Source organism: Mytilus californianus, unplaced genomic scaffold (assembly GCF_021869535.1).
Source record: "Mytilus californianus isolate M0D057914Y unplaced genomic scaffold, xbMytCali1.0.p SCAF_10, whole genome shotgun sequence".
In the NCBI taxonomy this organism is placed as follows: domain Eukaryota; kingdom Metazoa; phylum Mollusca; class Bivalvia; order Mytilida; family Mytilidae; genus Mytilus; species Mytilus californianus.
The window spans coordinates 817329-831730 of record NW_026262582.1 but is presented as its reverse complement, the minus strand read 5'-3'; the positions used below and the strand labels follow the sequence as shown (position 1 = coordinate 831730).

At 33.3% G+C, this 14402-nt stretch overlaps 1 protein-coding gene across 1 annotated transcript in view; it reads left to right on the top strand.

Moving 5' to 3' along the window:
* Positions 1-13340: 13340 nt before the first annotated feature.
* LOC127718635 (uncharacterized) overlaps positions 13341-14402 on the top strand; it is a 147539-nt gene continuing 146477 nt past the window's right edge. Inside the window, exon 1 of the mRNA XM_052224686.1 lies at positions 13341-13580. Coding sequence (XP_052080646.1) covers positions 13526-13580 — 55 coding nt within the window. The 5' untranslated portion in view covers positions 13341-13525. The remainder of the gene's footprint in view (positions 13581-14402) is intronic.

The following is a 14402-nucleotide window of genomic DNA, read 5'->3' as shown; positions in this document are numbered from 1 at the left end:
TGAAATTTAAATATTTTGTTCACACAACATGCAAGTTAGTTAAACATGTTTTTGTGTTGTAAACAATAATTATTGAGTGACTTTAACATGTCCATACATTTAATAGCCGACTTATACGCTGAACTGTTTTGGACTACTGATCGTCGTTCTAGAGCTTTGGTGTGCAGCAAAGCAGTTCGTATTTATCTGAATTTAATAGTTCTTTATAATACGCACGTAATAAAAAAGTTTCTTTTCTCACAACTGACATTAAATATTTAATGTCAATATTGTTTATTCTCTCGGGATCAATTATTACAAATTATCACAAGGTTAATGCGAACGAGTTGTGGTTTGGACTTAATTTCCAACAATGGTTTTGTGACTTGTACTGTTCTTATATATAGTGAAATATCAATTTGTATCTCTGTTCGTATATATAGTGAAATATCAATTTGTATCTCTGTTCTTATATATAGTGAAATATCAATTTGTATCTCTGTTCGTATATATAGTGAAATATCAATTTGTATCTCTGTTCGTATATATAGTGAAATATCAATTTGTATCTCTGTTCTTATATATAGTGAAATATCAATTTGTATCTCTGTTCGTATATATAGTGAAATATCAATTTGTATCTCTGTTCGTATATATAGTGAAATATCAATTTGTATCTCTGTTCGTATATATAGTGAAATATCAATTTGTATCTCAATACGAACACCATGTATACACATGTAATAGATATTATAATAATATAACACTGTTATCATCAATGAACTTGTGTTTCCTTATATGTCGAATTAATTAGCAGTAGATATGCATAACCAGGTACGTGCACTCTATCATTTGCATGTTGGATGCTAGTCAACTGTTTTATGAACTTGAAGGAGACATTTAATGAAAGTCATACACGTTCACTTTTAAAGAGGATTTTTAATGCTGGTGTTGGATGGCTCGATCTTCGGAATAAATTTCATCACTGGATCTTCGGAATAGATATCATGACTGTATCTGCAGAATAAATCTCATGACTGGATCTTAGGAATAAATTTCAGAGCCGCTAATTAAGTTATCAGATCATTTGGAAGAAACATAAAGGCTGTGAGTCGGAGGTATATCTGAACAATAGAGAAAACGATTTATAAGTTGGTTCTTATTTTGATAAATATATATAGATAGCAGTATTCACAACTTCTTGGCCTGAAATTGTATTTTCAGTTTGCGAATTATATTAGGATACATTTGAAGGGAAAACAAATGGAACTATGTAAATTTATTTAAAAGTTGGGATACTAACATGTAATCGGCAATTTTTCTTTGAAGTTTGATTATTTGTTTAAATCGGAAAGTGTCATATTGACCTCAGTAAGGGAAACAAATGACATATATACATACATGTATATCGTAAGTTATCTTAATAGGTAATTACTGCCTGGCGACATTGATGTTTGAGTTAATTAAAAACTTTGCATATTTGAGATACTAGTTTATGTTCATAGATTATCCATTGCTCAAATAGGCGAAAAGGTTCTTGAAAAACGTGATCTTGACCACTCAATGGAAAGTGTGAGCCCGACAGTAATAAAGGCCAGTGCATAACTAAACTGGATTTTAATCGTAGAAAAGTGTAAATGTGAACGGACTGTATGATTGGAACATTGTCTTACTAAGTATCAATGTGAACGGACTGTATGATTGGAACATTGTCTTACTAAGTATCAATGTGAACGGACTGTATGATTGAAACATTGTCTTAATAAGTGTCATTGTGAACGCACTGCATGAACGGAACATTGTCTTTACAAGTGTCATTGTGAACGCACTGCATGAACGGAACATTGTCTTAATAAGTGTCATTGTGAACGCACTGCATGAACGGAACATAGTCTTAACAAGTGTCATTGTGAACGCACTGCATGAACGGAACATTGTCTTAATAAGTGTTGTTGTGAACGCACTGCATGAACGGAACATTGTCTTAATAAGTGTGATTGTGTACGCACTGCATGAACGGAACATTGTCTTAATAAGTGTCGTTGTGAACGCACTGTATCATTGAAACATTGTCTTAATAAGTGTCATTGTGAACGCACTGCATGAACGGAACATTGTCTTAATAAGTGTCATTGTGAACGCACTGTATCATTGAAACATTGTCTTAATAAGTCCTTAATGTCTTGAATCAACCTGCTGATTAATTATTATTTCCTTTATCCGACTGATTTGTTTAAAGCAGGTGCTTATTGATTTTGTTGTATACTATAATTGTGTTATAAAACATCGATACAGGAAGATGAACTGGACACAGGTTTATAAACCTTTAATGGATGGATGAATAATACGCAAGGTATGAAAATCTGATGGAATTTTGTGTTAAAATACCGCAGCATTTGCAGCTCTGTGTTTAAAAAGTAAGTTTATTCACAATTTAAAGATGCAAGGTATGAAGATCTAATGGAATTGTGTGATAAAATACCGCAACATTTGCAGAGATATCACAAGTCTCTGGCTTTAGAAAGTAAGTTTATTTACCATAAATAGATAATATAGGTTTGAAGCCATCTGATGGAATTTTGTGATAAAATACCATGTAGCATTTGCAGTGTCTGGCTTTATATTACGATACAAAGTTGACACCTTTTATAGTATGAAGATCTGTTTTGTGTTAAACACAACACATAGTTTTTCTTGATGATAGTCATAATACAGCAGGTTTTAATATTAGTACCATTTCTTTGGCGGATCCAAAAGGGGGTCCGGGGGTTGGAAATCCCACTTTTTCCGATTTGTTTGTTTGTTTGTTTGTTTGTTTGTTTGTTTTGTTTGTTTTTTTTATTTATGTGTACCTTTCATGGTGTTCTTGGGGATGGTACCCCCACCCCCTTTTCAAAATGGCTGGATCTACACTTGCATTTGATAGACTTCGGACTTTGCAGTATATCCAAACAAGAGCATAAATGGTAAGAAAGACAGACCAGCCAGTCACACTTCCGCTATATGGATGCATGGTTGCTTTCACTTAAGCTGTGACATGTTTCGATGTTTATCTCAAAACCGTAAACCACTCATAACATAAAATAAGATATTTCAGAGATTGCTCTGACGTCTGACATCCTTGTTATAACTGGCCGAGCTATGACCCGGCAAGTTCTGATTGAAAAGGCCGTCAGACGTCAGAACAATCTCGGACTAATAGGAATGTTACCTTTTCGTGTTTACGTCGTTGGGTTGCTGTCCCAATAATGTATTACCCATGCATTTCTTCTTTCATTATTCATTCGTGCTAAATCATTGGTATCTAAAGACAATGCATGGCCTATCCAAAGTCAGGAGCCTGTAGTTCAGTGGCTGTCGTAGACTCAGCCAAGATCATGTCTGTCATTTTTTAATATAAACTGTTTTGTTATCAATTAAGTCGTTAAATTTCTCAATTGAATTGTTTTATATTTTTTATGTCGGGGCCATTTATAACCGACTATACGGTATGGGTTTTTCCCATTGTTGGAAGGCCTATAATTGGGGGAGGATAGTTGTCTCATTGGCAGTATCACATCTCCTTATTTTTATATGGCTTTACTTTTGATAGAATTGTGTTCTTTGTTAGGAATATCCCTCCTATTCAATTTTGTGAAAAATGATAAAAAAAAAAAATCTTCAAATTTAGCATAATTGCAGATTTGTCCGTCTATATGTATAACTTTTTGTACAAATTACAGTTTGAATACATGTATAAGCATTTATTTATTTATTTATTTATTACATAGCTTTTATATAGCGCCTATCTAATAAACATAATACTCTAAGCGCTTAACATATAAAACTGAAGGAAAATATTATCACAATGCATACAATAATAGCAAATATATATATATATATATGAACATAAGAATGAAACAGAAATTAAATAGAATAATGATGTAAATTAAAAGCATTGAAAGGGGAATTATTTATCACAATGAATACCATAAAAACATATTAGAATATAACAGTCAACCAAAATTAACTAAAATAATGATGAAAATTATAAGTATTTACATTCCCTGTGGTATATACACAAGTAAAACCTATAAAAATTTGCATTAAAGGATTTATTCACTTAGCTAAGAGAAAATATAAAGTAGAAATTTAACCAGTAAAACACAGAGAAAATATAAATAAAACAGTCTCTTAAATAAAAACTTTAAAACTAAAAATTTAAAAATTAAATAAAATAAAAATAAAAAGGCCCTATCACTTAAACTTAGAATAATAAATAAATATCACAGGTCTTACATTTCACATAATGTTACACGAAGCTGTGATTTATACTGTATGACGCCGCTAAAAGTATCAGAACTATATGTACTGAAACCAAGTGTAAACAAGACAAGTTTTTTTCCCTTAGAATTCATTCTAGGATCGCCGAATAAATTGGACAAGTTTCAGGTGGGTGATCGATACTCATTTTAGAATTTAACTCCGTTTAATAAAATGGTTTAAAACATTCGCAATAAACAGTCAACTTGTGAAATACAAAACAGTATGTGTTATGCATACTAGTACTTTGTTTATATTAAAACTGTCAAAAAGGTTACCACTGCAAACTGTCGTATACATAGGATATGGGCCATCAGTGTTGTGATGTCTTGCTTGAAAAATCATAAGAATGTTATTCTTATGAAGTTTTACATAAGTTTTTAATTTATTTAATTCATAAAACTGTTTGTGGTATACTTGCTAGCTGCTAACAGCCTCAGCATGATGTTGTGCGATTTATTTGGCATTTGATGGCCAGCCCAAAATTTTGTGGTTATTCTTAGCAGATTTTTCTTATTTTTGACTGCCCTCTCCGCTAATAAGCAAATTATTTCGGTGGGTCTCTCCAGCCTTTTGAAAAATCTTGAAGCCGTCATTGTCTACTAATTTTTGCCATTTTTAAAGGATATCACGTTAAAAAAAATAACCAGTAACGACTAGTATACAATTTTTTTAATAATTTTATGAACGACAGTAGAAAACAAGGTCAAAGATAATAGCTTTTATATCTTAGTATGTTAGACGCGTGTTTTGTAAAAGCAATCAACCCCATTATTCAAAATTTTTTTCGAAACTGCAACTGTTTTCCATAATTAATATGTTAGACGCGTGTTTTGTCTACATCAGACTCGTCAGTGCCGCTATATCTTAGTATGTTAGACGCTTGTTTCGTCTACATAAGACTCGTCAGTGCCGCTATATCTTAGTATGTTAGAAGCGTGTTTCGTCTACATTAGACTCGTCAGGGCCGCTATATCTTAGTATGTTAGACGCGTGTTTCGTCTACATTAGACTCGTCAGTGCCGCTATATCTTAGTATGTTAGACGCGTGTTTCGTATACATAAGACTCGTCAGTGCCGCTATATCTTAGTATGTTAGACGCGTGTTTCGTCTACATAAGACTCGTCAGTGCCGCTATATCTTAGTATGTTAGACGCGTGTTTCGTCTACATAAGACTCGTCAGTGCCGCTATATCTTAGTATGTTAGACGCGTGTTTCGTCTACATTAGACTCGTCAGTGTCGCTATATCTTAGTATGGTGGCTCGTGTTTCGTCTACATTAGACTCGTCAGTGCCGCTATATCTTAGTATGTTAGACGCGTGTTTCGTCTACATTAGACTCGTCAGCTGTGCCGCTATATCTTAGTATGTTAGAAGCGTGTTTCGTCTACATCAGACTCGTCAGTGCCGCTATATCTTAGTATGTAAGACGCGTGTTTCGTCTACACAGGACTCGTCAGTGCCGCTATATCTTAGTATGTCAGACGCGTGTTTCGTCTACATAAGACTCGTCAGTGCCGCACAAATCTAAACAGTTGGAAAGCCAAAATCATCTACTAAATTGAAAAGCAATCAACCCCATTATTCCAAATTTTTTTCGAAACTGCAACTGTTTTCCATAATTAAGAGTTGAATAATTGGCATTTTTCCTGGGAGTTGACCATCTCATGATTTTCCTATTTGATTTAATGTTTGAGTATATATGGACTTTAGGACAGTGTGTCTCATTTGTATTTATAAAATTACATAATTACTTCATTTTAATCAGCTTATTTCATTAATTCAGTGGTTTACAATAGAAAACGACACCTTATTCTATTGTAGTATAGACACAGAAGTATATAAGTAAAGACGATTAGGCCGCTGTAAAAATATTGTTCGTTTCACATAATCGCTAATCAGATATTTGTTGGTACATGTGTAAGGCATTATTTATTATTTATATACATTTTTCTTACTTTTTAAATCAAAAATTGTTGAAAAAGGCGGAATTAGAGAAAATACCAGACTTTCAATTAAAAAACATCCTATATATATATATATACATATACATATACTTATTCTTTTGAACAGGGAAACACAGCCATATTAAGTGTTATGCCTAATACATATGAAATACAAACGGACATTAACCAAATTCTATATCTAAGTGGATAAATATCGATGTTGTTAAAAATATACTTTATGTTTGATATTAGAAACTTATATAGGAAGGTTAGGGGTCAAGGAACGTTTTGTTTTCTATTTATGTTTTACTTATATACTTCATGTTTGAAATTAGTAACTTATATAGGAAGGTTGGGGGTCAACGAACGTATTGTTTTCGTGTGTATTGAAAAGAACAAAGAATGAGATAGAATATGTTTTGAACTTTAATTACCGACAAATATTTTAAATTAAAAACTAATCTTCATATTTTAGTAATCTATAGGTGCTATTTCTTGGGTCAACATTACACACGGAAATATTTATATATTTATCTTTTTAAGATTATATTTACAAAGGCTTTGGACCATACTCGTCAAAATGATAACATTTCATTCAATTGGATTTATAGTGAATGTATGGCATGCACAATAGGATATGTGCATATATTGAAGGAAATTTGTGATTGTTATGAATGATTTGTTCGCATTAAATGTCAAGAAAAATAATGAAAAGTTATAAAGGATTCCTTGGATGTAAATGAGAGACTGAATGTAGAATAGAGAAATAAATACCATTATGGATATTCTTTGGATGTAAATGAGAGACTAAATGTGGAATAGAAAAATAAATACCATTATGGATATAATACATAGATAGATAGTTAACTAGTGAAGGAAATAATAATGCCATGAAAAGAATAAATAATAACTGATTCTTTTGATGCAAGTCAGAGATAGAATATGAAATAAAGAAGGAAATAAGCGAAGAAAGGGGGAGATAATAACCAATTCTTTGGATGTAAATTATAGATAGAATTCTAAATAGTGAAGGAAATACCATTTAAATATGCCATGAAAGGGGTAAATAGTAATGGGTTCTTTTGATGTAAATTAAAGATAGAATGTTAAATAGGGAAGGAAATATCACTTAATGAAACAAAGACAGTGTAACAAGGAAGAAATCATGTCTAACAATTACACATTCATCAATGGGAAATATACACCAGTAATGCTGCTGCCAAGGCCAAGCTACAGTAGTTACGACTCGTACACCGGAAATTGCTGCTATGGTACAGGAACATACGGTAAGTTATCACGAAGCATTTATGATATCCTGAGTGTCAGCATCTAACACTGCAATATATGGCTACAATATAGAGCTATCTAACTTTGGTTTCCTTAGCTATACTATAGCTATGAATAAATTATAGCTAGTTTCTTTGAGATGGACGTTTTTTGTTCACGTATTCTTTGACATGGACGTTTTTTTGTTCACGTATTCTTTGACATTGACGTTTTTTGTTCACGTGTTCTTTGACATGGACGTTTTTTGTTCACGTGTTCTTTGACATGGACGTTTTTTTGTTGACGTATTCTTTGACATGGACGTTTTTTGTTCATGTCTTCTTTGACATGGACGTTTTTTGTTCATGTCTTCTTTGACATGGACGTTTTTTGTTCATGTCTTCTTTGACAAGGGCGTTTTTTGTTCACGTATTCTTTGACATGGACGTTTTTTGTTCACGTGTTCTTTGACATGGAAGTTTTTTGTTCACGTCTTCTTTGACAAGGACGTTTTTTGTTCACGTATTCTTTGACATGGACGTTTTTTGTTCATGTGTTCTTTGACATGGACGTTTTTTGTTCACGTATTCTTTGACATCTTGTTAGAAGCCGTAAAGTGCAAGTGTTTGTTATAAATTAATTTTTGCTCGCATATTGAGCATGTAACAAGTCTTAGAAAGGATGGTGTGGAACCTAGCAAATCAGTTTAATCCAACAAAGAAATGCACGTGTACCAATAATGACTATCTATAAATCTCATATACGAGGGTCTGGATGGGGTTTACAGAATATAGAATGATGGGCAAACAAAATAAAGAATATAGAAAAATAAGCAAAAATTATTAAGAGAATAATGGGCAAAATAAATGGATGCCGATAGTGATCTTTATCTATATACTCATCAACATAAAACTGATAACTGATCAAAATTTCCTGTGATTGAGTTTAAAAAAATAATACAATTAGTTTTAAACCCTTAATTCAACATTCTTACTTCTTTACAATATTTCACAGTAAAAATAAAAAAAAGTAAAAAGAATTGAAACTGCATGTAATATCAAAATAAGAAGATTTGGTATGATTGCCAATCAATCAGCGTTCAAAACTACAAACATGTCTTGTCGGTATTTGAATCATGGATATATTATATATTGTGATTTTATGTAATTCATTGGGCTTTTACTATTGTACTAATATACTTATATGTGACAATGAGACAACTTTCCACTAAAGACAAAAAGGCAAGAATGTAAATAACTACAACATGTACACAATAACTACAACATGTACACAATAACTACAACATGTACACATTCATTTGTTAATGCATCTATATTTGTAAAAACTGATCTGAAAATGATAGATGAAAGCAATCCTTTAAAGATTATAATAAAAGGTCAAGTTCAACTTAAAAAATATTTAAATGAATAATGGTATAGTGTGTAATAGTAATAAGATTATCCATAAAACTGTCTATATTATAATATTACGGTCTAGAGTGTTAGTCTAAAGTTACAACGTCATAAACTTGACTGTTGTCCTTACAATAGAATATTGGTGCCCTAAAAAGTCTAATGGTATTTCTGATAGTCGTGAACTATTCGAAAGCTAGTTGTAATTCTCTCAGTTTATAGCGTGTAAGAGAACAAGCTGGACAAATAAACTTGTATTTTGTCTTCCAAATATCTCCTTTTATTCATATTGATACAACGAGAGAGGAGGGGGGACCAAAATGTCCTGTCCTGCGTATAGCACCGACTCCCCGTCTAAATTGTGAGCGCAGTGTGCGTTTCATCATTTTACGGTGATATGCTCTGATCCTAATCCTCTTAATTTTTTCTGTCAACTACCTTCATATCCCCTCCCATGTACCCCCATTTTCCCTTGGTCAAAAGGCTGAATGGGAATGGCAATCTGTTGTGAAAAAATCCCAACTATTGCGCATTCTAATGACCATGTGCACTTTATGCCAATTAAAACGCTGTAATATTTTGAACTGTGCCGTATACATAAAACATTTTAATCGGTGATTATTTCGGTGATTATTTAGACTTCATTGTCAAACTAATCATAAATAATTTCTAATAATAACACGTTAATAAATGCCAATGTTTGAAGTTGAATATTAAATACCTAGTATGTGCAACTATGTAACAAAAATGGACAAATTACTTCCCGTGTGGAACTAATTGTTTTGAATTGTTAAAATAACTATAATGAATGTTAACAATTTGGAAATGAAGAAACTCCATATCTAGAATGTTTGTGCTGACAGGTAAGTAATAATTGTTTCCTTTGTTGATTGTCTTTCGGTTCTCTCTCAGTCAGTAGTAACTGCAGTGGCGGATCCAGAACTTTTCATAAGGGGGGGGGGGGGCGCTGACTGACCTAAGGGGGGCCCGTTCCAGTCATGCTTCAGTGATTCCCTATATAATCAACCAAATTTTTCCCACGAAGGGGGGGCCCGGGCCCTCCAGCCCCCCCCCCCCCCCCCCCTGGATCCGCCTATGGTAAGTGTCTCCTTTAAGGCACAGCATGCAGTTATCCAAAGTATGAACAGAGAATTTCACGATATAGTAACGATAAGCGGTCAGGGGTGGATTCAGTGGGATGGGGGACGTAGAGGGCGTAAGACCCCATCCTTTTCGATCGAAAATATATCATTTTTTGCATAAAATCGTCCGAATTTTTTGTCTTCAGTTTTATGACATTACGTTCCCCTTTCAAAAAACCCTGTATCAGCACCTGGCAGTAAAACTATGCTTCCACCCGATGATTTTCAAGAGACAGTACGCTTATAAGCCGATACGGCCCGTAAACTGAACTAAAAAGGTAGAGTTTACAGGAGAAAACTTCAAAGGCAATAACTAGATTTCCTGTGGGCTGTCATTTTGAATAAAAACCTTAAAATGGACTTACGGTATGGGGTATGGGTTTTGTTCATTCATTGTTGAAGGCCGAACGATGACCTATGTAGGTATTCACCTCAACGTCATTTGGTCTCTGGAGATTTGTCTCAATGGCAATCATACCACATATTTTTATTCTTATTGCGGTCGTATACTCAGCATGTATTCATTGACATTAACCTGTTTTCATGGCATCACCCTGAATACGCATGTTACATTTTCGCACTTAATTAAGATACACATCAATCAATCAATCGATCGATCGATCATTTTTTTTTTGGAGATAATTTACAGTACGTTCTCGTTGTCACCTACAGTATTTCTCGTAATTGATGTGTTTACCTGCTGTATGTATCCCCCATTTCTGTCAGCACCCGATTATGCTAAATAGTAATTATCACTTTTTTATACAATTAATCACAGCTAGCGATTGCTTACTAGTATCTAAGGACAACGTCAATGCCCCTTATGACATTATCATTAGCAATTTTCAAAATTTTCATTACCTTGCCATTCATCTTGTCCCGAAATTTAAGATAACTTCATCTTCAATTCAAATGATCACCTGTTGTACGTGTTGCAGTAATGACCAATTATGCATTTAGTTCAAGGGAAGAAACATATAACATGGCTATATTTTTACACCATGCACATATCTGTTACAACCCAAAGTTTCTATCGAATTCTATATAAATAAATTTATTCCGAAGCAACAGCTTTTACTTTTATTTCTCGCAACCGCTTCATTGGTTTCCTGCTAGGCGTCCGCGTCTCGATTGCGGTAGACCGTGGTTTCGATTACAGCCGGATCAAAATACATCAACATGTTCTCACCCCGATGTATGCATGTCTGTGATATTTGCCATTGGACGTTATAACACCAATCCACTGATCCATCCAAACCAGTCAAGTCATACGCGGATCCATGCAGCCATTTTAAAAGGGGGTTCCAACACATGCAAGTCATATAAAAAGGGGGGTTCCAACCATATGTCCCCATACAAAAGCATTAGCTGTCAACCAAAAAGGGTGGCGGTTCCAACCCGGAACACCCCCCTGGACCCGCCACTGCAAGTCCATTAAAAATGTATTGATATATAAACTTGACATGTCGCATGTTAAACGATAACCCTTATCTAGTTAATCCTTACTCATAACCCTTATCTAGTTAATCCTTACTCATAACCCTTATCTAGTTAATCCTTACTCATAACCCTTATCTAGTTAATCCTTACTTATAACCCTTATCTAGTTAATCCTTACTTATAACCCTTATCTAGTTAATCCTTACTCATAACCCTTATCTAGTTAATCCTTACTCATAACCCTTATCTAGTTAATCCTTACTTATAACCCTTATCTAGTTAATCCTTACTCATAACCCTTATCTAGTAATCCTTACTTATAACCCTTATCTAGTTAATCCTTACTCATAACCCTTATCTAGTAATCCTTACTCATAACCCTTATCTAGTTAATCCTTACTTATAACCCTTATCTAGTTAATCCTTACTCATAACCCTTATCTAGTTAATCCTTACTCATAACCCTTATCTAGTTAATCCTTACTCATAACCCTTATCTAGTTAATCCTTACTCATAACCCTTATCTAGTTAATCCTTACTCATAACCCTTATCTAGTTAATCCTTACTTATAACCCTTATCTAGTTAATCCTTACTCATAACCCTTATCTAGTTAACTGAACAGTTTTTTCTATTAATAAACTCTAAAGCAACTGTAATCGTTGTCAATTACTTATTAATAACTATAAATCTACCAACTTGTTAACAGACTTCAAAGAGGGAGAAATAATATAATGATGTGCGTAGATGCGCTAAAACACTTGATTTTAATCATTTCTTGCGGTTTTACTGTTGATGCATATAGAACGTATGGTCTGTCTATATAGAGATGTCATACAAAGAAGAAAATTGGCTTCTTGTAATTATTAATAGATGCATGAAGCTATTGATGGACGGGATGTACAATGCATCTGTCAATCAAAATTTGTATTTACACACACCATTATGTATTATGTGTATCAATAAGTATATAGCGTCAAAGACAATAAAACACACTCCACATAGACGCGCTGTATTTTCGCTTTCTCCTTGCCAATTTCATGTTACCTCGCAACGAAACAATAATAGAACATCTCAAATTACTTTTGAACTTATTTCCCTGTTTATTTTTCGCATAAAAATATCTTTCGGAGAGTTAAGTTTGTTATGTTTCTATTTTCGTGAGGAGAATCTCCCGGGTGTTTCGCGTAAAAGCTTTGAAAAAAGGGGGAGTGGTGAAACTATGGAGAATTCTTTCATCTACATAATTTCTATATTTGTCGCCTCGAATTAGCATTTAGAATAAGACTAGTGCCTACGATTTCTGCCGAGAGCTCTACACGGCTGTGTGAAGAAAACAATCATTGGAATGTTAAGAACCTTTTCGCTAATTTAAACCTTATTTATATTTGCTTTGGAGTGTGAAATTGTCAAATTCAATTTTCTTTGTGGTGTGCTGTTTAAGTTATATTTTTTTTGGATTGTTTATTTTAAATATTTTTTCGCTTTGAATTCTGTGTTCAGATAATTTACGCGTATGGAGAAAGTAAGTTAAAGTGCTTTTTTAGTATTTGAATAGTTTGTTTTCTATATTGTTCTCGTTTCGTGACATATTTACTATTAGTGTGACTTAAGCATCTCTGTTACGGATAGAGTGGCACAGATAAAATATATATAATTCCTTTCATTCATTGGATTTAAGAATCGTCAACAGAAACTGTTCTCAATAATCGTATCGAACTTTTGAATTTCGATAAACTTATACACGGAGAAGGCAAAGATTGAATACACATCCTTGTACATCAAAGAAATCTTCGTCAAGGTGAATTACAGGTGTCAACTGATGAATTTGTGTCGTTAATCAGGTAACTTAATCTACAGGATAAATGTATATACAATTACCTATATAAAAGTAGACAAAAGAAACTGACAATGATGCGTGAAAAAATACGGACCATGAGTTATGTTATAGAAACTTTGCATGTTGTTGGTTTAGCATGATTCAATAGAGTGCACCCTTTGAATTGCTCCCTTGGTGTTCACCACTCTCGCCCGGCATGGATACTAAACCCCTACAGTTTGTACAACCTGTTATACAAGTAGACAAGAAAGGTAAGTGTTCATGACATACTATTCAAAAACTGTTTAAAATACTCTATAATTAACAGACCACAAATATTGTCACTAATGTTGTTCAGAAGCTCGGGGCTATTGACCTCCACTTTCACAATTAAAAACGAAATAATTCTAGGTTGTTCCCTCTTTTTTGTAAAAAAAATTAAAGTAATTTTAAAAATTTAGTGAGGACACTAGTACAGTGTTTCTTATTTGCATGCCAAAATTTGTTCAGAAAGAAGAGTCTGTATATATAATTTAAAAAAAAATGGATGTAACTTGAATATGTCTCTGATTAAAACAGTAAAAATAAAAAGACATCAAAAATAATTCAAATGATCTAAGATTTTCTATCAATTAGTCTCAGAAATGATAAATATAAGCAATGCATGTTATAATCTGATTCTACCGGACCGAGTGAAATCGCATCTGAAATTGTTGGTAGTTACAACGATATAGTGTCGGTTTTCAGACAGATCAGTGCGAAATCTCCAATAAATGGAGGTTCAGAAGGTCCTAAAAGCGGTTTGTTTGGAAACAGAAAATGCATAATTTTACAGAAAACTAAGCAAGTTTAGAAATAAGAAGAGTAAATACGAGTTTATTTTACTTAAGACAAAACTGTACCCGTCTAGTAATTAACCTGTCATGACAACTTTGACGTAAAATGATCAAAACTTTCTTCTTATGACATATCACTATCAGTTTCTGTTTGCAGCATACATGGTGAAATATAAGAAAACGGAAAAGTACAACACAAATTATATATTTTTGCAAACATACTTTATTATACTTCTATGGTGTTAACCTTGTTCTTGC